Genomic DNA, 19,918 nt, shown 5'->3' with positions numbered 1-19,918 from the left:
TGGGGAGGTTGCCAAGGAGGGAGCCTGCTGGGGGATCCCAGCAGCAGGCACCATCGCCCGGGGGATGGCTGCCGGGCAGGGCAGTGCGGGTTTGCTGCTGCAGGGCAGGGCAGTGCAGGTTTGCTGCTGCCGGGCAGGGCAGTGCGGGTTTGCTGCTTTAGGGCAGGGCAGTGTGGGTTTGCTGCTGCAGGGCAGGGCAGTGCGGGTTTGCTGCTGCCGGGCAGGGCAGCACAGGTTTGCTGCTGCTGGGGAGGCAGCGCGGGTTTGCTGCTCTGCAGCTCGTACCTATCAAGGAGTAGATGATGGTCCCATTCTCCCCCTCGTCAGGGTCCTTGGCCTGCAGGGAGGCGACCAGGAGTCCCGATGGCTTCTCTTCCAGCACCTACAGCATGGCCCAGGGAGCAGTTGAGTGGCACAGGGAACCGCTCAGATCGCCCCATAGACCCCAAGCATTGGCATGACCCAATGAGCTCTGCACCATCCTGCACCAGCCCTACACCTTCCCCACAACACAGACTCCCCGCAGCACCCACAAGCTGTGCCTGAGGCTCGGAACACGGAGGAGCCCACGGCAATTGGCCAGGGGAGGTTCTGCCTGAACAGCCCTCCTCCCCTTGTGTCCCATTTAACAACCCACTCGGCAGGGTGGGGGCACATGGAGGAGGGCACTGCTTCACCCTGCTACACCCAGAGCCTCTGCAGGCAGGCGACTGCAGGGCTCCACAACAGTCCTGCTCCTCCCTGCCCCAACAGACACCTTCAGCTGGAAATGCCAGTGGTGAGTCCTGGCAGCCCAGTGCCAGCCCCGCTGCCCACAGCCAGGGATCTTCTCAGCTCCCACAGTCAGCCAGGGAGGTTTCCCACCTCTGGAAGTGCAGCTGGCAGATCTTCTGGGGCTCAGGTACCTCAACTTGGGGCTTTTCCCTTCTCTCCTTTGTTCCTGGGTAGCCTGTCTGTAGATACTTCAGACCCCCAATTTATGCCAATGCAGCACAAGACCATTGAGACATCAATCACACGTGCTCAGGTAATCTCGTGTCCTGAGGGGAGCTGCCTCCTTTGCCACCGAGATCACACATTACAGCACTGCACACCTTTTCTGGATAGCTGTGGAACTGGATGCACCCCCCATCACTGTCCCCCAGCACCTGTCAGGTTTTGGGATCCTCTTCAGCAAACATCTCCTCCTGCTGCAGACCTGCCCCCTCCAGCACACACTCTTTGGTGGAACAGGATTCCCACTTGGCACAGGCTCTGCTGTTCCTTCCACCCCAGCAGAGGCCAAATTCCCACCTCAGGGGACAGACCTCACATTCCCATCCCATCAGCACATCCTGTGGCAGAGACCACCCTCCCAGACCCAGCTGTGCAGGGTCATCTGTGCCACTTCATGCATTTAGGAAAGGGACAAGTGGAATCCAAGCACGACTCTGGAGAAGAGGGTGCAGGTTTCTGGGCAGAGGGTGAGGGCCAGAGCTATTGCCCAAGCTGCTGGCACTGTGCTGAAGCCCTGGGAGGGGAGACCAGAGGAGCTGGACTCGTTCAGCCAGGCTAGGCAGTGCTGGGACTGTGCTCTGTAAACACTGGGAGAGGGAGGGAAATTCCAGGGAGAGAGGACAGCTTTTTAAGCAAAAACACAATATTGGCACAAGAACAAATGAGTATAAAATGGTCAGAAATTAGTTTAGGCTGGAAATGGAGAGATGTTTTCTAGTACCAGATCAAGGAATCTGGAACAGCCTTTCACAGCAGTGATGGAGGCACAGACCTAAATATAGCCTGGCCCTTGATGAAAGGAAGGTCTGCATGGACACCTCGACGTGGGGCCACCCTTCAGAGGCCCCTTCCAACCTCTCCCTGCCACAGGCCGGGGCAACATCTGCCCCACTGCCCTCAAGCCAGACTTGAGAGGCTCCTGCTCCTCCTCTCCCTTCCATGAGGAGTCAGAGCCCTTTGAGAGAAGCCCTTTGAGCAAAGCATCCTCCTCAGACATGTCAGAGGAGTTACAGAGCAGCAGCCACACGTACAAATGCCAGCTTGGTCACACAGACAGGAGCAAGCAGCAATGGCAGTGGGCTTGCCCATGCACACTGGTAAGACAGAGGCCATGTGGGCATATCTGGCTCTGCCCACGCTCCCCAAAGGTTGCTGCAAACCCCAGCCTGGTCCCAGGCTTGCAGAGCCTTACAGAGCCCTTCTGGCCACCAGCACAGCTCCGGCAGGGCTGGCAGTGGATGCACAGAAATGTGAGGAACATGGTACGTATGGAACAATCCTCCTGTGAGCTTCCCCGGCTCCCAGCCCGCTGTGGCTCAGACACTTCCTGAGCCACAGATCGTATTTGTGCTCATCAGCCTTTGATGGATCTTTTTTCTTTCCATGAATTCATCTAGTTTTGAACCCATGCAACTCTGCACAATGATTTCACAATTTAATTACATTCTGCATGAAGAAATGCTGCCTGTGTTTATTTTAAACCTGCTGCCTAGTCGGTTCTTATGGAGCTGCCCAGCCTTCTGTCATGAAAAAAGCAACTTCTCATTTCCCCATGACTCTGTGCACACCTTTGTGATATTCCTGCAGCTTTGTCCATGCCAAAGAATGTTTTATTCCTGCTTGGAACCACTATCTACCAGAGATCCCATTAACATCCTTCTCTAAACAGTTTCTATCACTTCTGCTCACTTAGAGAATGGAACCAGACAGAGTGTGGGCAGAATCTGAGCTGTGGGCGATGATATTTTCTTTCATTCTCTGTTTCTTGTCTAATTAAACTCAACATTTGATTTGCTTTTTTGCCTGCCCTGAGCCTGGTGTGGCACATTCACAAAGCTCCAGGCTTCTCCCCAAACTGAAGCAGCCAGTTCAGAGCCCACCCCTAGGTGCCATCTGTGTTGCTTTCCAGCAATTTGCTTAGCAGCAGTGAATTCATGTCCCATCCTCTTCCCTGACCCAACATAATCCTTCTACAGCTCTTCACAGGGAGCCCTCACCCTGAATGCTGTGAACAGACCAGTGACATCAACCATCACATCTTTGAGGGGATACAGCAAAACACCAGCACCAGGGGCGCGCCCTCTGTGAAAACAGGCACTCTCTTCCTTCCCTGTGCTCCCTCTCCCCTCTGCTAGCAATCATGCCCTGGAGGATCCACCACTGCAGACCCTTTGCAAGCTCCCTCTGTACTGCCAGCACATCACCAGTGCTTCACCTCAGCACGCCACAGCTGGTGCTTGAAGGTGGACACAGAACCCTCCTCTGCTCTGCCTGAAGAACCCTGACATGAACATGCCCTGAGCACGTCTGCAAGAAATCATGGAGCTTTGTGTTATCATCCAGTTTCACTTCTCCTCCAAGCCTCTTCTACCTCCAAAACATGGCTAAGAGTGGGCTGTTATGGTACTCCACCCTTCTCGACCTCTGCTTCCAGCACCTGCAAACCAAAGTGCCCAAACAGGTGTTTTCTCAGAGCTGCTGCAGCATTTACCTGTCCTCAGAACTCTGAACCCATCTCAGCCTGTCCTGTCCCCTGCAGGAGGCATCTGCTTTCATGGTCCGTTTGTAGGAGCAGAGCCCTCCCAAGCTCTGGCAGGGCCCTTTCAGCACTTTGTGCCTCCAGACACTGGGCTCAGCTGCAGATCCTGCCGTGTGGTGTGTCACACGTGTCCCTACAGGGGCTCCCAACAGATGCCAGGTGGAGCAATGCCATATCACAGAGCCCACCCAGTGCTCCCTCAGCCATGCTGTGGCTGGCTAGTCCCTGGCCTGCTCTGCTCCTAGAGCCTTGCTCAGAGACAGGGCAGACTTACTGTGCCCCCTTCGCCTCCTCTAGGCTCTGGGAGACGTGCTCACCCCAGCCAAGCCCTGCCAGCAGCTTTGCCAGCAGAGCAGGGCATGCAAGAAGATGGCTGGGCAAGGAATGGCTGCACCCTAGGATGGCAAGGGAAGCAGCAATGAATGGGGAAGGCCTGGCTGGAGCAGCAGTGTCCCCAGATCTTGTGTCCCCCAGGTGGCTACCAACACAGTCCTGTCTGCTCCGACCCGTCAGGGGTGCCCAGCTCGGGCAGGATGTGTGACAGAGGGTGGCTGTCACCATTGTGGTGTTTTTGAGCCACCCAGAGCCAGGGGCTTTGAGCACACAGCCTGACATGCAGCTATGGACGTGCAGAGAGGGCCTGGCTGCCCAGCTGTGGGCTGCCCCTGCTCTGTGCCAGGGCCCTGGCTGCCCTCCTGCTCTGCTGCTGCCAGTGCCCCTCAGCTGGCCCCACGAGCCCTCGCTGGGGGCAGGTCCCCTCCCAGTTCTCCTGAGCAGTACCCATGCAGCTGGGTCTGCAGCACATGCAGTGCCCATGACTGGTGCCACCAGAGTGTGCAGGGAAAGCCTGGCTGGCAGGCACAGCAGATTCACAGAAAACTCTTGTGCGTGCCAAGCCCAGCTGGACAACGTTTTCTTGACCTCCCAGAAAGACAAGTGTCTGTACCCAAAATCCCCAGGCCTGGAGGGTGATAGCCTTGTGCATCTCCCTGCTCACCACTGTTCACCCTGGCTCTTCTCTGAACCTGTGTCAGGTTCAGGGCTCCTTTTGCAGTCCCTCCCTACAGGCACATGTGAGCCAAGAGCTTCTGCCCGCTGGCCAGTCCTGATTGTGCCAGAGCCCTCCAGAGCCCCTGCCTGCTCTGCACCAGGATTTCTGCCCTGCCCAAGGGCATGCCCCTCCTGCCACATCTCAGATTTATCAAACTGTCCTGGCTGCTGCATGGATCCAACTTGTGCCTGCTCATCTCCTACCCTGAAGCTCTTCTGGGTCCCCCTGCCCACCCCCTTTTCCCCAGCAGTAGCCCCTGTCCCCACAGCCAAGAGGCCACCAGGCCCCACGGGTGCTGCAGCCTGCAGCCTTACCTGCACAGTTAGCTCCTGACCGCTGCCCACATGGAGGAAAGCAGGAGCGTTGTCATTCTCATCCAGCACAGTGATGTAGATGGTTCCGGTGGCACTGCGAGGCGGTGCTCCCCCATCCTGCACAATCACCAGGAGCTGGAAGTTGGACTGCTGCTCCCGATCCAAGCTGTGCTTGGTGCTGACCTCTCCTGTGAGGGAGAATCCCAGAAGGGTTTGGGTTGGAAGGGACCTTCAAGCCCATCTTGTTCCACCCTGTTGCCATGAGCAGGGACACCTTCCACTATCCCAGGTTGCTCCAAGCCCTATCCAACACGGCCTTGAATGCTTCCAGGAATGGGGCAGGCACAAGAAGTGAGAACACTGATGAGCAGGGACCCAGCTCAGCCCACAAGCTGCATTAGAGCAGAGCCTGTGTTCAGCTGTGTTATTCAGGTGTGCTGCTGGAGCCCAGCACTGTGGGGGCAGTAAGGTGAATATTCTGCTGCTGCACTGGCCTGGCTGCCATCACCGCTGCCCTGACCTGGGCTTTCTCACCAGACAGCCCCGCCTGGGAAGCCGGGAGCCTCTCACCTGTCTGTGTGTGGATCAGAAAGTTGGGGTCGTGCTGGAGCAGGCGGTAGGTGAGCCGGCTGTTCTGCCCGGCGTCGCGGTCGCTCGCCATCACCCTTCCCACGGCACTGCCAGGAGCCTGGTTCTCAGACACGGTGAAGAAGTACCGCTCCTCGCTCAGCCGTGGGCTGTTGTCGTTCTCGTCGGTGACACTGACACGCACGGTGCTGGTGCCGGTTTTCCGCGCATCCGCCGCGGCCCCGGTGCCTCCCACCGAGGCCAGCACCGTCAGCACGTACAGGTCCCGCGTCTCCCGGTCCAGGGCGCTCTTGACGTACAGCCAGCCGCTCTCGGGCACGATGCCGAAGCTGGCAGCGTCCCCATCCGCACGCAGGTGGTAGGTGAGGGCCGTGGGCTCCACATCATGTGCCAGGGCCCTCACCTGCAGGAAACGGGTGGAGACGGGAACGCCCTCCTGCACCTCCACGCGGTAGGTGAGAGTGTCAAAGATGGGCCCGTTGTCATCCTCGGCCTGCACGTGCACCAGCAGCGTGAAGGTGGAGCTGAGCTGGGGAACGCCGCTGTCCCGGGCCACGATGGCCAGGCTGTAGGCTGAGATGGCCTCGTACTGCAGGGCCCCGAGGAGCCGCACGGCCCCCGAGGCACGCTCCACGACAAAGGTGCCCTCACCCCCTGAGAGCAGCTCAAAGGCCACCTGGCCATTGGCGCCGCTGTCACGGTCCTCAGCCTGCAGGGTGTAGACTGTAGTGCCGGTCTCTGTGGCCTCTGGCAGCAGGATGGAGTCAGAGGGAGCTGGGAATGCCGGCGCGTTGTCGTTCACATCTGACACGGAGATCTTCACCCGCGTGTTGCTGTAGGCAGGGGGGGAACCGCTCCGGGCCTGGACATCCAGGACGAGAACTGCCTGGGACTCGTGATCCAGAGGCAGGCTGGTGCGCAGCTGCCCCGAGGCCGAGTCGATGGAGAAATAGCCATGAGGGTCCCCCGAGGAGATGGAATAGAAGATGTCATCAGCATGACCTGTGGGCAAGAGGACGGGGACAGAAGGAATGACGTGCCATCCAGCTCACTGCCTCAGCCCCGGGGTCAGGCAGCTGTGCTCCAAGGGGTGCCCAAGTGCACAGATCCCAGGTGTGCTTACACACTAGTGTGAGCACAGCTGCTGAGCTGGGTGCACGCTCAGGTGTCAGTGTGTGGAGCTCTCAGAGCAGGGCCACTCCATGAGGAAGTGTGGTGGATACTGGACCTCAAGGACGGTGTGGGGACAGGGAAAGTGGCACATGCAAAAGGGACAAGGCCATACCTGGTGGGTTCTGGGCCTGGACAGCCCCCACAGTGGCACCCTGTGGCACGTCCTCGGGCACGCTGAAGAAGTACTGAGCTTGCTCAAAGACAGGGGGTGAGACTGTGCCCTCCACGATGCTGATGTTTACCCGAGCATTCGGCTGTGCCTGCAGGCCCCCCCCATCCTGAGCAGAGATCACCAGCTGCACCAGGGTGTTGGCTTTGCCACTCAGAGACCATGACAGAGAAATGACACCTGAGGAAGAAAGTCATTGATGGGGCATTGTGCTGCACCCCTGGCACCAGGGGACAGGCCAAACCATAAGACGGAAAAGGCAGACCAGAAGGGGTAGGAAACAATGTGCATGACAGTGGGAGCCCACCATGGAGGAGCTGGAGTGAATGAGTGGAGCTCTCCCAGGAAAGCCTCCCCAAATCCTCTGCACTTTGTCTTACACCCAGCTCTGAGTTTAGCAGTGGTACAGGCCGTGGGACATGAGCCAGAAGGCAGGTCTTGGGAGAGGGAAAGGCAGGGAGAGGGCTTCCAATCTGGGGCACAGAGTGAGTGTCATAACACAGCAAGCAGGCCTGGGCTGGCAGACAGGATCTGGGAGTGGATATAGAAGTGAAGGACTATAGTTTACAGGCCTTACAAAGGAGGTGGCCCTGCATTAGGAGGGCTGGTAGGGCTTGTCACCTTCCCAGTCACCTGCTGGGAATTGAGAACCAGTGTGCAGATTGCCCAATGCACCTTTCTGTCCTGCTGGGAGTCCCTAGCATCATATATCCAGGCACCCACTTCCCCAGCAGAAACTGCTCCAACTTCGAGCAGATGCAGCCAATGAGAACAGTGGTGAGTGACAGAGTTATAGAGGAGCGTTAACTGAGCTGGAGAAGAGGGGACTGGCAGGGACAAGAAAGGAAGCAGGATACAGCCTGATCATAGGGCTGATCATACAGCTGTGTGATCAGCACACAAGAGGAAGGGCACAGTGAGTCGGAGATGGGGAATGAGGAGAAGAAGGAAGACAGGACAAATGAAGAACAGAACAGGGAGCAGAAACAAAAAGCCAGGGACTGAGTCTGGGAAGGGATTACCAGAGGCTAAGGAAGTTTAGCAGGGAAGGATGTGGCAGGGAGAGGAACAGACATACTCTGGAGACAGACTGCACAGCTGAGGTGGCCAAGCAGGGACACTCAGGCTGGTTTTCAGGATACCTCCCACATGACAGTGCTCCAACCGCCTGCTCTGGCTGCCCGAGAGCTCACCTGTGTCCTTGTTGAGGGAGAAGAGCGGGGGCGAGTTTCCCCGGACGATGCGGTATGTCACCCTGCCATTGAGGCCCTCGTCCTTGTCGTGGGCAGTGACGCGCAGCACGGCCGTGCCCGGCATGCTCTGCGTGCTGATGCTGGCAGCGTACTCCAGCGGGTAGAACACCGGCCGGTTGTCGTTCGTGTCCTCCAGGAACACCTTCACGTACACCATGGAGTTCAGGCCGCCCTGCGGAGGCACCGGGTCAGGGACAGCCCGAGGACAGCAGCACCCACCCCTGCACAGGGCTGGCTCAGCAGCACTGCGTGTGCAGCCTCGCCAGCACTCACCCCGTCCACTGCAGTGATGGTGAAGTCGTAGGCAGCTGTGCCCTCATCACGGTCCAGGGGCTGCACCGTGCACAGCTGCCCCGAGTGCTTGTCAATGCTGAACTGCGTGGGGATGATGCTGCCGATGCCAGAGCCGATGGAGTAGGAAAGGGAGCCAAACGCACCGCTGTCTGCGTCTGTGGCTGTCACCTGTGCGAGGGAAAGCACCACCTGAACAGAACAGAACCAGCCAGAGCCAGCCCAGCCTCACCACCACACCCAGTGCCACCTTCTGCTCCATGGCCACTGCCACCATGCCACCCTCAGAGCTGGCCATCACACACAGTGTGACAGCAACTGTGGCTCTTGTCCCAGACCAGCCACTGCTTTTCTGCAGGACATGAAGCACTGCAGCAGCAGCAGCCCCTGCACCCCTATTCCTTTTTTTCTACAAAGACACTCAGGATGGGACAGGAAGAAAGTCATTCCCCTGTTACCATGGCCCTGGCTCTGTCCTGCTCTCAGGGCTCTGTGTCTAGAAGTCCCAGACATAGGGCATGAGGATGGAGGGTGGCACTGCCCTGTGACAGCCCAGTCTCACGCTGCCTGTAGCACAAGAAGTGCACCCACTATGACAGACGTGGCAGGAGGAGGAATGCTGCTCCCTGCCTGCCCTCCCCAGCTCCTCCTTCAGGCTCACACAGAGCTCAGGTCAGCAGAAACCAACTCCTGACTCCACATCCCTGCCCACAGCTCCTCCACCAGCTGGGAGCTCCATGGAGAGCAGGGCTGGGGGACAGAGCTGGGGAAGGCAGCTGGGCCAGGCCCGGGTGAAGCGGAGTTCAGGCCTCGTCAGCCACAGCTCCTCCCCGCAGCAGCAGCCATGGGGCCTCGCTCCTTGAGCAGCAACGCCGCGCCAAGCCGAGGGCCCGGCTGGGGGCTGCAAGCCGCTCACTGGGGAGGCAGCAAGCACGGCAGGGACACAGGGCCTGCAGGGAACAGTCATGGGCAGGGGTGGGACCACCCTGTCCTGAGCAGGAGCAGAAGGCAGCACCTGCGACACCCCCAGCAGCCCTGCTGCCTGTGGGCTGAGGGGCTGCCTGCAGGGAGAAACTGAGACCACATCTCCAGTGAGCACTAAGTTCCTGTGCAGAGGATCTGCTCCCCAATCCTGCAGCAGCTGCCAGAAGAAGCACCATGGAACAGGATCCCCCCGCCCCACTCCAGCTGCAGAGCACTTGGAAACACAGGTGCTGTGACAGAACTGGGTCAGGAGGCACTTTGGGAAACTGGACCCACCTAGAGCACACCATCTCCGTGCCTACTGACTCAGCCCATCTTCCTGGGGAGCTGCTCAGCAGAGAGCACATCTGACCCTGGTGATATCACTGGAGCTCATGTGCAGGTTACCAGTACAGTGGCTCCATGCTGCTTGTCATTACTGGGGTACAGCCCTGTACCCACACCCTGTGTGCCTCTGCCATTCCTTGGGTCAGCTGCCAGCCTTCTCCACCACTGCAGATGGAAATCCATACCTGCTGCCATAGTGAGTGGAATAGGTACTATATGGTAAACGAAGACTTTTCTTTCCTTCAGAATGAACTACTTCTCACTCTGAAGGTTATGCAAAACGCACATCAGCTGCTTTAATCACTGTACAGGCACACTCTCTGCTGCAGAGTGAGATAGCAGCTGCAGGCTCCTTAGCCCAGGGGCTCTGATGCTTCCAGAAGAGTCTCCCTCCTCCAGCATAACCATCTTCTGATGGGTGCCACCCTTAGGAATACCCAAAGGGGGAATACCCAGCTTCCTGCCACAAGACCTGGGCCAGGTTTCAGGAACAGGCAAGCAATAGATGAGCTCTCACTACTGTGTCGTGCAGCACCATCTCCCTGGTGGCTTCCCAGAGCCATGTTCCAGCATGATAACTGGTGCAGCCAGCAGTCTGGTATCAGAACCAGCCCTGGCTGTGCAGCCAGGACAAGGTATCCAATGTATCTACTGCTTCACTGCCCCATCCTGTGTGGGGACCATCTGTGAACCGCTGGTCCAACACAAAACTCTGCCCAGTACAAGCCTACACAGTGTCTAAGAGAGGTCACATCACTGGTGCCACCACAACTGCAGCCCTGCACCTGGTTCTTGTCTTCCTTGGATGGGAGATGCTAAACTGGTGCCTAGAGAGAAGCCACAGGAACAGCAAACCTGCTGGACCAGGTAATGGTGTTGGCTGAGTTTGGGGCCACTGGACACTTTGCTCTGTGCTCTGCCACTGCATGCAGAGGTGGGGAGGCTGGGGCTGGTGCACCCCAGTCCCAGCTCCCTGCCTGCAGACTGCTGATATCCCATGTGTGCATCCCATGGGATGGGGCTGGCTGACTGCCCGTGGGCAGCCCACGCTCAGCAGGGCCTGACACGAGACCCAGGGACAGCAGGATCCCCGCTGCAGCTGGGTGTTGCCTCCTGGGGACTCCTGAGACACCACGGGACCACCAGCCACCAGGTATGGCAACCACCTCATTCCAGCTGCATGCACTGCTGCAGACTCAGAGCACACACAGCTTGAGACAGGGACACATTTTTAGCTGTGAGGGCAATTAGCCACCCAAAGGGCTCATTAAGGCCTGCGGTGAGTTCACCACTTCTGGAAATTTTTAAACCAAGCATGGACATTTTTCCAGGAACTTTGCTAGAAGCTAATGCAGGGCAGCCCCAGGCTCTGTATTTAGCATCCGCCCCAAGTCTTGGATCCACAGCTGGTTTTACTGCAGCTCACTCATGAGACTCTTGATGTTTGCCTGAAAAATAGAGGGAAACGGGGTCAAGCTGCCTGTGGAACTGCCCAGGAAACTCTCCACTGGGGCTGTGCCAGTCCTGCTGCTCCCTAGAATGTGTGGGAGCAGGAGCCAGGGCTCTGAGCCTGAATAGCAGCCCCACGGCCCTCTCACCTCTGACTTCTGAACGGAGCCCGCACAGCCACAAAGGCTTTAAGCACAAGGACAGCAATGCCCTGCCAGGAGATCCCTGACCTGAAGCTGCCAAGGAAGCAGCAGCACCTGAGGAAGCTAGGATCACAGACCCCTGGTCTCACAAAGAATTCTGGAGTCCCTGCCAAGCAGGGGTGGCACACAGCTGGATCTGCTGTTACTAGAAGGGACTGCTAACTGGGGATGTGGCAGCTGGCAGTAGCTGTGACTGCAGTGGCCATGAAGCAGCAGATTCAGGATCCTAAAGGGAGTGAGGAAGAAGAGAAGCTGAGTACAGACCCTGGATTGCAAGACAGAGCTCAGCTTTTACAGGGAACTGGTCAATGGAAGGGATCTCATGGGAGGCAGCACTGAAGGCCGAGGCAGCTGAGGAAAGCTGGCAAACCTTCAGGACAGCACACTCCAGAGCAGCCCATCCCAGTGCTCAGGAAAACACAGAGACCTCAGCAGATGGCCTGGGCTGAGCAGGGGCCTCCGGGCTAAGCTGCCATGCAAAAGGTGGTGCATGCTAAGAGAATTGCACTGTCCAGCCTGGAGAGGGGAAGGCTCTGGAGTGACCTCCCTGGGGCCTTTCAGAACCTGAAGGGAGCCAATGAGATGGAGAGAGAGGTTATTCAAAAGGGCCTCAAAAGACAGGACAAGGGAGAACTGCTTCACACTGACAGTGAGTAGGTTAAGATTGGATATTGGGAAGAAATTCTTCCGAAGTGATGAGGCCCTGGCACAGGGTGTCCAGAGAAGCTGTGGCTGCCCCTGGATCCCTGGGAGTGTCCAAGGCCAGGCTGGACAAGGCTTGGAACAATCTGGTCAAGTGGAAGTTGTCCCTGCTCATGGCAGAGGGGTGGAAGGAGATGATATTTAAGGTCCCTTCCAACCCAAACCATTCCACAACTCTTTGAGATGGGCACGGAGGCAAGACACATAGTAGGAAGCTATAGACACTGCTAGGCATGTCAGGATGTGCCAGCAAAGTCAAAGTTCAAGCCTGAGCATGCCAAGAAGAGCCTCTGCACTGTGCTGGCAGTGAAGGCCTGAAGAGGGGCCCATTTCTGAGTGTGGATTTAGCAACAGCAGGCACAGCTTAGACTGGGACACTCAGTGCCTCCTCCACCTCGGTCTCCACCAGCCTCCCAGGCATCCATGCTGTTCAAAAGGCTTCAGAGAGCCTCCAGAGAGGGGTGAAGAGAGAGCCAGTATATATTTGGAAAGATTGATCCATGTGAATCCATGGGACTCAACAGGCTGCATCAATGGATGCTGACAGAAATGGATTTGTGGGGCTGCTCTTCACATGTGGGGGCAAACCAGGGCAGATCCCTGACACCTGGAGGAATGCAAGTCTCACATCCCACCTTCAACAAAGGCCAAAAGGATCATCTGAAGGTCTATGTTCTCGTCAGCCACACTTTGGGCCCTGGGAGAATCATGGAATGAGTCTTCTAGCATGTTTTAGGCCACATGAAAGATCCTGGAAGGAAAGAGCCATCATGGATTGACCATCCTGTTTGCTCTCTGTGGTGATGGGATCTGGGCTCAAAGGGCTGACAGCTGTTGGTGACAATTGCCTTGACTTTAGGAAGGATTTTGACACCTTCTCGCACTGTCCTCATATCCACGGCAGGATGTTACAGTTTGGAGGGCTGGGCAATCTGGGGGGGGAAAGACACGCTGGGAGACAGGCTCTGGGGAGAGGTTCATGAGCAGTGAGGGAAAGGGTCTGCATGAAAGTGACAGAAGAATTACTCCATTTCTGTCAGAAAATGGATGCAAATGAAAAGGCACATGCCCTTGAGACCAGAGGATGTGTTAAGGAACCCAGGCATGACCCCGATGTTTTGAAGACTTCGTGGATAGGTGTAGAAGAGGCTGCTACCACGGCAGGGTTTGGGGATCACATCTGGGCTACCTTCTGCTGAAATCACTCACTGATCAGTACAATTACATGGGAACGCTGCTGTTGGCATCCAGTTCCCAGCTGGGTTTGAATCTGGCAAGGGATATCAAAGTCCAAAAGAAGGGCTTCTGTAAGTACCTTGGTGACAAGAGGAAGGCAGGGTAAAATGTAGGCCCACAGCTGAAGGAGACTAGGGACCTGCTGACACAGGACTGTAAAAGACTGGCATACTTAATGCCCTCTTTCTTTCCCTTACTCTCTGCTAGTGAGATGGGTCTTCAGGAGGCTCGGGTCTCAGGGAACAGTGTGAAAGACATCACTGCCAGGCCCTTCACAATAATCATCACATTTGGGAGGTGCCTGAAGACTGAGGGAAGGTAAATATCTCCCATCTTCAAGAGTAAGGCAGAAGGACCCAGGCAACTACAAAACAATCAGGGTCACCTTGATCCCTGGGAAACCGATGGAGCAGCTACTCCTGGAAACCATTTTTATGCATGGGAAAGACAAGAAAATCATCAGGAGTGGTGAGCACAGCTTCCCCTAAGGACAAATTGTGCTTGATCCACTTGATAAATGACTGGCCTGGTGGATGACAGAAAGGAGTGGATATTGTCAACCTGAAGTGCACTAAATTCTTTGACACTCTCCCCCATGAGATCCCCATTCAGCTGAAAACCAGCTGAAAACCAGCTGAATGCCTCCTGTGCAGACAGGGTCAGGGGCACAGCACCTACCTGGAGGCCAGGAGCTAGCAGTGTACCCCAGGGGTCAGTCCTGCCTCCAGCCCTGTTTGGCCTCTCCATTAATGACCTGTTTGATGATGCAGTGTGTACCCTGAGCACGTTTGCTGATGACCCCAAACTGGGAGGAGTGGCTGAGTTGCCAGAGGGTCATGCTGCATCTGGAGCAACCTTGAGAGGCTGCAGGGAGGGACGAGAGTCCTCCTGAAGGGACAATGCAAAGTTCTGACCTGGGGAGGAAGCAATTCCCTGCAGCAGCAGAGGCTGGGGGCTGCACACTGGAGAGCAGCTCAGCAGAGAGGCCCCCCATGGGTGCCAACTGAAGATGAGACAGCAATGTGCCCTTGCTGCAAGGAAGGAGAATGGTGCCCTGGCAGCATCAGGGTGAGTGTGGCCAGCAGGTCAGGGAGAGGATCCTGCTCCTCTCCTCAGAAGTGGTGAGGCCACAGCTGGAGCTGTGTACAGCACATACTCCTCAGTACTCCTACAGTACAGGAGAGAGATGGCCATCCTGGAGAGAGTCCAGTGAGGGCCACAAAGATGATGAAGGGACTGGAGCACCTCTCCTGTGACAAAAGACTGAGGGAGCTGGGGTGATTTAGCCTGGAGAAGGGGTATCATTCATACAGGAAAGAGGGCAACAAGAGGAGGGATCCAGGCTCTTCCCAGTTGTGCCCAGCGTCAGGATTAGAGGGCATGGGCACACACTGGAACACAGGAGAGTCCCTCTGAAGATCAGGAAGCACTTTTCCTTTATGAGGCTTCCCAAGAAAGTGGGGATGCCCAGGGCAGCCAACTCTGGACGGTGCTGCTTGTGCATGGGGGGGTTGTACTAGATTATCTTAAGAGGTCCTTTCCAAACTCAACCATTCTGTGATCTCCAGCCAAAGACCCTCCTCAACACCCCAGTTCCCCACTGAGCTCAGATTGTTCCAAGAGAGCTGATCTGCTCCCCGTCCCTGCAGAGCAGCCTTGACCACACTGGGCAGCAGCATCTGCTCCCTGCCCCTCCTTGCCCACAGGTGTGGTGAGAAGGCTTTGCTGGAGTGCCTTGCAGCTGGGCAGAAGAGCATGCAGGGGGAGGGCTGTGGCCACCACGGAGCAAAGAGGACAACAAAGGAGAACAGCAAGGTGACTTAGGGTCAGGCAGCAAGAAACCAGAGCACCAGACTTTGAAAAGGAAGCGGGGTCCTGGCCAAGTGTGCCTCTCCCCACTTCATGGAGAGCTGGGAGGGCAGTGATGGGTATGGAGGCCTTGCAATTTCACACCCTCCTCCCAGGACCCCAGCAAGACAGGAGGAACAAGTGGAGCCAGGGCACAACAGACTTCCTACATCTCCCAGAGATGGGGATGGATGAAGTACAGCCCCACACCAAGGTCCCTCACCCTGAGGGAGTCAAAGCTGCCCCTTCACATAGAGCCATCACCAGAGCCCCTCGTACACATCTCCTGCTGCCCACAGTGCTGAGAAGTGATGGAGCATTGCTCAGGCTCCAGTCCTCAGCCATGCTCCCCACTGCAGCCAGCGCAGTCAGCAGGCAGGGAACTCATCTGGAGCCTGGCCATGGCTGGGGCTCTGCTGCGCACATGTTGTGCTGTGGCTTTGGCAAACATCTGGCTCTGGGGCTCCCGCCCCTCTGAGTGACGGCTCTTGGTGGGAGAGGAGCCTGGCATGGCCACTGACCAGCTCAAAGCGGCCAGGGAGCAGCCACACAGCTATTTCAGGAGCCGTTCCCATCTGCAGGGCTTTGTCCCAGCCTCCAGCACGGCCGGGTCCCAGGGGAGGGAGCAGGGTCAGGGTTTGGCCCAGAGCCAGCGCAGCACACGTGGCCAAGGCGAGGGTCAGCCCCCATGGCTCCCAGAGCCCCCGTGCAGGGAGCCCCAGCACAGCTGCCAGCACTGCTGGGTCACACTGCTGGGTCCCCAGGACCCCAGGCACGGGGCTGGGGGTCCCACAGCCAACTCCACACTGCCCAGAGCAGCTGGGGCTGCCCCAGCCCTGGCACCCAAGGCCAGGCTGGATGGGGCTTGGAGCAGCCTGGTCTAGTGGAAGGTGTCCCTGCCCACTGCAGGGCGTGGAATGAGATGGGCTTTAAGGCCCTTCCCACCCTTCTGTGATTCTAGGACAGACACAGGGCTGCCAGAAACACGTGTAGCTGGGCATGGGGAGCAGGGGCTGCCCTGAGACGGGCTAAAGCCTTCGGGTCAGAGGGTGAGGGGAACTGGGTTAACCACAGACACTGGCAGGGAGGCAGGGTGTGAATGCGGGGCTGGGAAAGAGGTGAGGGAGCCTGGGAGTGCCCAGCACCCTTCCAGGAGCCCAGGGGCCACCAAGCACAGGGACAGACCAGGGCACACACGGACAAGGAGTGACGTTCTGCACCTGGGTGCCCTTGCCACTGAAATGGCATCTGCAGCCAGGAGCTACAGGGCATAGGGAGCCACACAGGACGTGCAGGAGCTGAACAGGATCTGGAAGCTGGGGAGCAGAAAGGGGTAGGGAATCCTGGAGCAGAGCAGGGCTGCTCTGCTGGGGAGCTGGGAAGAGTGCTCAAGGTGGGGGCTTGAATGGGGCAGCCACAGCACAGGGCAGAAATGGCAGGACCCTGGGGGACACCGAAGCCAGAATGACCGCAAACCAGGTGTGGGGCTGGGTTTCAGCCACGTGGAGCTCAGGCAGAGAGCGGTCAGAGAAGGTCTATACAAAAAGATGGGACACACATCCATAAGATGTGCAGGAGAGACTGGGCTGGGGTCAGCAGAAGACTGAGCATGCCAGTCAGGGTGAGCCTAGGGAGCAAGGCCAGGATGGGGCCCCCAACAGCAGCAGGACATGGAGCTGCTCTGGAGACAGGCTGGGCGAGATGGGGTTGTTCAACCTCAAAAAGGCTCCAGGGAAACCTTAGTGTCCCTTCCAGTGCCTAAAGGGGCTCCAAGAGAGCTGGAGAGGGACTTTGGACAAGGGCCTGGAGTGACAGGACAAGGAGGAATGGCTTCACATGGCCAGAGGACCAGGTTAGATGGCATTTTGGGAAGAAGTTCATCCTTGTGAGGGTGGGCAGACCCTGGCACAGGGTGCTCAGAGCAGCTGTGGCTGCTCCATCTCTGAAAGTGTCCAAGGGCAGGACTGGTCTAGTGCAAGGTGCCCCTGCTCATGGCAGGGGGCTGTAACTGGATGATCTCTAAGGTCCCTTCCCACCTAACACCATTCTGGGATTCCACAGGGAGAGGCTGGCATGTCCCAAGGGCTGTGCAGGTGGAGGAGAGCTGCCCTGGGTCACAGTGGCAAGGAGGAGAAGACAACTGCAGCTGGCACTGACCAGGGGTGTGGGAGAACAAGAGGGAGCAGAAACGGGGGTGCAGGGGGGAGCACGCTGGTGACTGGGGCCACGGGAGGAGCAGAAGGACTGGCCCTGCGGAGGGCTGCATTGTGGGCGGGGTGTGGGTGGACATGGATGAGCGAGCTGTGCGAGCAAGGGCAGGGGTGCAAAGAGGAGTTCTGTGGGGCCTAGGGCTGAGGCAGAGGTAAGGGAAAAGGGGCAGCTGTGAGGGGGCTGGGGATCGCACGGAGGAAGGAGGGAGCTGTTCCAGGGGGCTGGGAGGAGGAGCAGAGATGGGGGAGAGGAGCGCGAGGGGCTGGGGCCTCTCAGCTGCAGTGGAAAAGCTGCTGCAGCTCCAGGGGAAATGCTACTTGAATTAATCATGGCGCTGGCTGCTGTGCCAAGCCCAGGAGGAGGCTGCTGGCAGCGCAAGGAAATAACTTTCACAGGAATTTGGAACAAATGCAGCTCTTCTGGCGGTAACAACAGCACTCACCTCCCCCCACAACCTCCCCATGTACCAGCATCGCCCCCATGCCCACGCTCCTGTGTACCCCAGATCCCCCACATGGCAGCCTGCTCCTCAGGACCGTGACACTCTCCCTCCCCTTGTTCCTGCCCCCCAGCACACTCCCAGGCATCTCCCCATCTCGCTCTGGAAGGCTTGCCTTGTTTCTAAGGAGGGGGAGGCCTGTTCTGTGTTGTGCAAAGGTCTGGAAATAGGTTGATACTAAATCCCTTGCCCTAACAACACAAATGCAGGCAGGCAGCAGTGCCCCCTCCCTCCTGCACTCTCCTTGCCCGCAGTTGGTGAGCATTAGTCCTGCCCCAGGGCCCGTGCATGGCTACGCTCCGTGTCCCTGCCAGGAACAGCCCTCCAGACCTCTTTGGGTAATACAGTGTATGTAGGCCTGGTGTAGCCTACAGCTCTTCACCCAAATCCTCCTCCCTGGGGCACGGCCCATGGGGCTGTCCCAGTGCTCTGCATGTAGCATTGCCCATGAATGTCCCATGGAATTCATCAAAACTCATCAGATTGTCCTCAAAACCACACAGACTCTACATTAGGTGCATTGCTGGTCAGCTTTTAATTTCTGACGTTCCCCAACGTTTGTGTATGGGTGCAAAGGCAGTGTGTAAACCTTGGTTCCAAAATCATCAATACTGGATATATGCAAGAATGTATAATCCACCACTCCATGTCACTCAGGTTGCTGTCCAACCAGCCCATGTTCACCACATGGGGCTCACAGCTCTCTCTGCCAGAGCACAGACAATACTTGATTTAGCATGAAAAGTCAGAAAGTCCCAGAAAAACACTATCTGACCATGCATGCAGTGTGTTGGTACACAGTCAAATGTTTAAAGCAAATTCAAACCAGCAGGGTGAATTTATACCAGAGCAGTGCTTCACATCATGGAGCACAGCACTGGAGCAGGGTCCAGCGCCCTAAAGCTTCTGCACCATTAGCTCATGGAGGCAGAGAGGAGCAGGGCAGCCAGCTGGGGACCATCTCCTGCTCCATTTTCTGCTGGTCTCATGTTCACTGCTACCCTGGGCTCTGCCTCCACCAGTGTTTCTTTCTCATCTCAGATTTGAACAGCGAGTTTGCTATTTCCTTTGCTTCATGCTCAGTCTGCTACTGTGGGACCTGGCCCATAGTAAACATGAGTAATAAACAGAGAAGATGTTATGAGTTCCTTTTCCTTTCTCAGAAGCTCAGGCCAGCAACCTGCTCTGCTCATCCCTGTTCATACTCAGACACAAAGACTGTCCCAGCAGACAGAGTGGAGTCTGCAAGGGAGCAGATCATCTGTAGCGATTGTTCAGGTCTCTCCTGCTCACTCTCGGGGCCTCCTTCCTTCCCCACCCCTCTGTCCTGTCCATGGAGAGTAGACATCACTGTCTAAAAACAGGCCTGGTCCTCCCAGGCTTTTCTGCTTAAAAATGGGGCAGGCTGACAAGGAAGCAAACCCACTGAGTTCTGTGCTGACCTGGTGACTGTCCTGTGTCCTGTACCTCATCTGGCAGGGCCTGCCCATGACCTGAGCACTCATGACCGTTGTGTGGGTCTGGACAAAACCCAGGCTTTGACAGAGATACTTTGCTGTCCCGAGGCAGGGTGAGCCCCAGTGCCTGGAAGCCATAGAGAGATGGAGTCAAGCAGGAACAACAGCACAAAAGGGCTGTGGGGCAGCACACCTGACATGGGCAACTTCATGGGGAATAGTGCCAGGCACTGGCCACCGGGAGCCCTGGCAGCACCTCTGAAGCCTTCCTGTTTGAGGCAACAGGGGTGGCCATGCCAGGCAGCTGCGCTCCAAGCCCAGGGCTCCCTGACCTGGCTCTGCCCAGCTCCCAGGCTCGGCTGGCTGCTGCTGCATCCTCGATCAAGCCCTGGGCCTGGCCAGCCTCCTTTCCCATCCTCTCACATTTCCTGGCTCAGAGGAAGCAGCAGCAGATGTGTGAGCTGTTTGCTTTGTGCCGGGGCCGCGCGGGAGTTACCTGTGCTCAGCCCGGCCGCGCTGTTTCCAAGCGAAACACCCGCACTCAGCCAAGACATCAAATGTGGCCAAGCCTCGGCCCCCGCCGGCTGCCAGGCCAGCCGTGTCCCTGCACGGGGCAGAGCCAGGGGGC

At 57.3% G+C, this 19,918-nt stretch overlaps 1 protein-coding gene across 1 annotated transcript in view; it reads right to left on the bottom strand.

The window, feature by feature from the left end:
* The window catches only part of DCHS1 (dachsous cadherin-related 1), a 40,044-nt gene that overhangs the window by 16,419 nt on the left and 3,707 nt on the right, over window positions 1–19,918 (bottom strand). The window contains exons 2-7 of the mRNA XM_031065253.1: window positions 8,357–8,545; window positions 8,024–8,255; window positions 6,774–7,010; window positions 5,471–6,490; window positions 4,901–5,088; window positions 219–382 (exon numbers count right to left, since the gene is read on the bottom strand). Coding sequence (XP_030921113.1) covers window positions 219–382; window positions 4,901–5,088; window positions 5,471–6,490; window positions 6,774–7,010; window positions 8,024–8,255; window positions 8,357–8,545 — 2,030 coding nt within the window. The remainder of the gene's footprint in view (window positions 1–218; window positions 383–4,900; window positions 5,089–5,470; window positions 6,491–6,773; window positions 7,011–8,023; window positions 8,256–8,356; window positions 8,546–19,918) is intronic.

This window comes from Geospiza fortis, unplaced genomic scaffold, assembly GCF_000277835.1.
Source record: "Geospiza fortis unplaced genomic scaffold, GeoFor_1.0 scaffold2457, whole genome shotgun sequence".
Classification (NCBI taxonomy): domain Eukaryota; kingdom Metazoa; phylum Chordata; class Aves; order Passeriformes; family Thraupidae; genus Geospiza; species Geospiza fortis.
The sequence above is the reverse complement of the archived record's forward strand: the minus strand, read 5'-3'. Positions and strand labels throughout refer to the sequence as shown.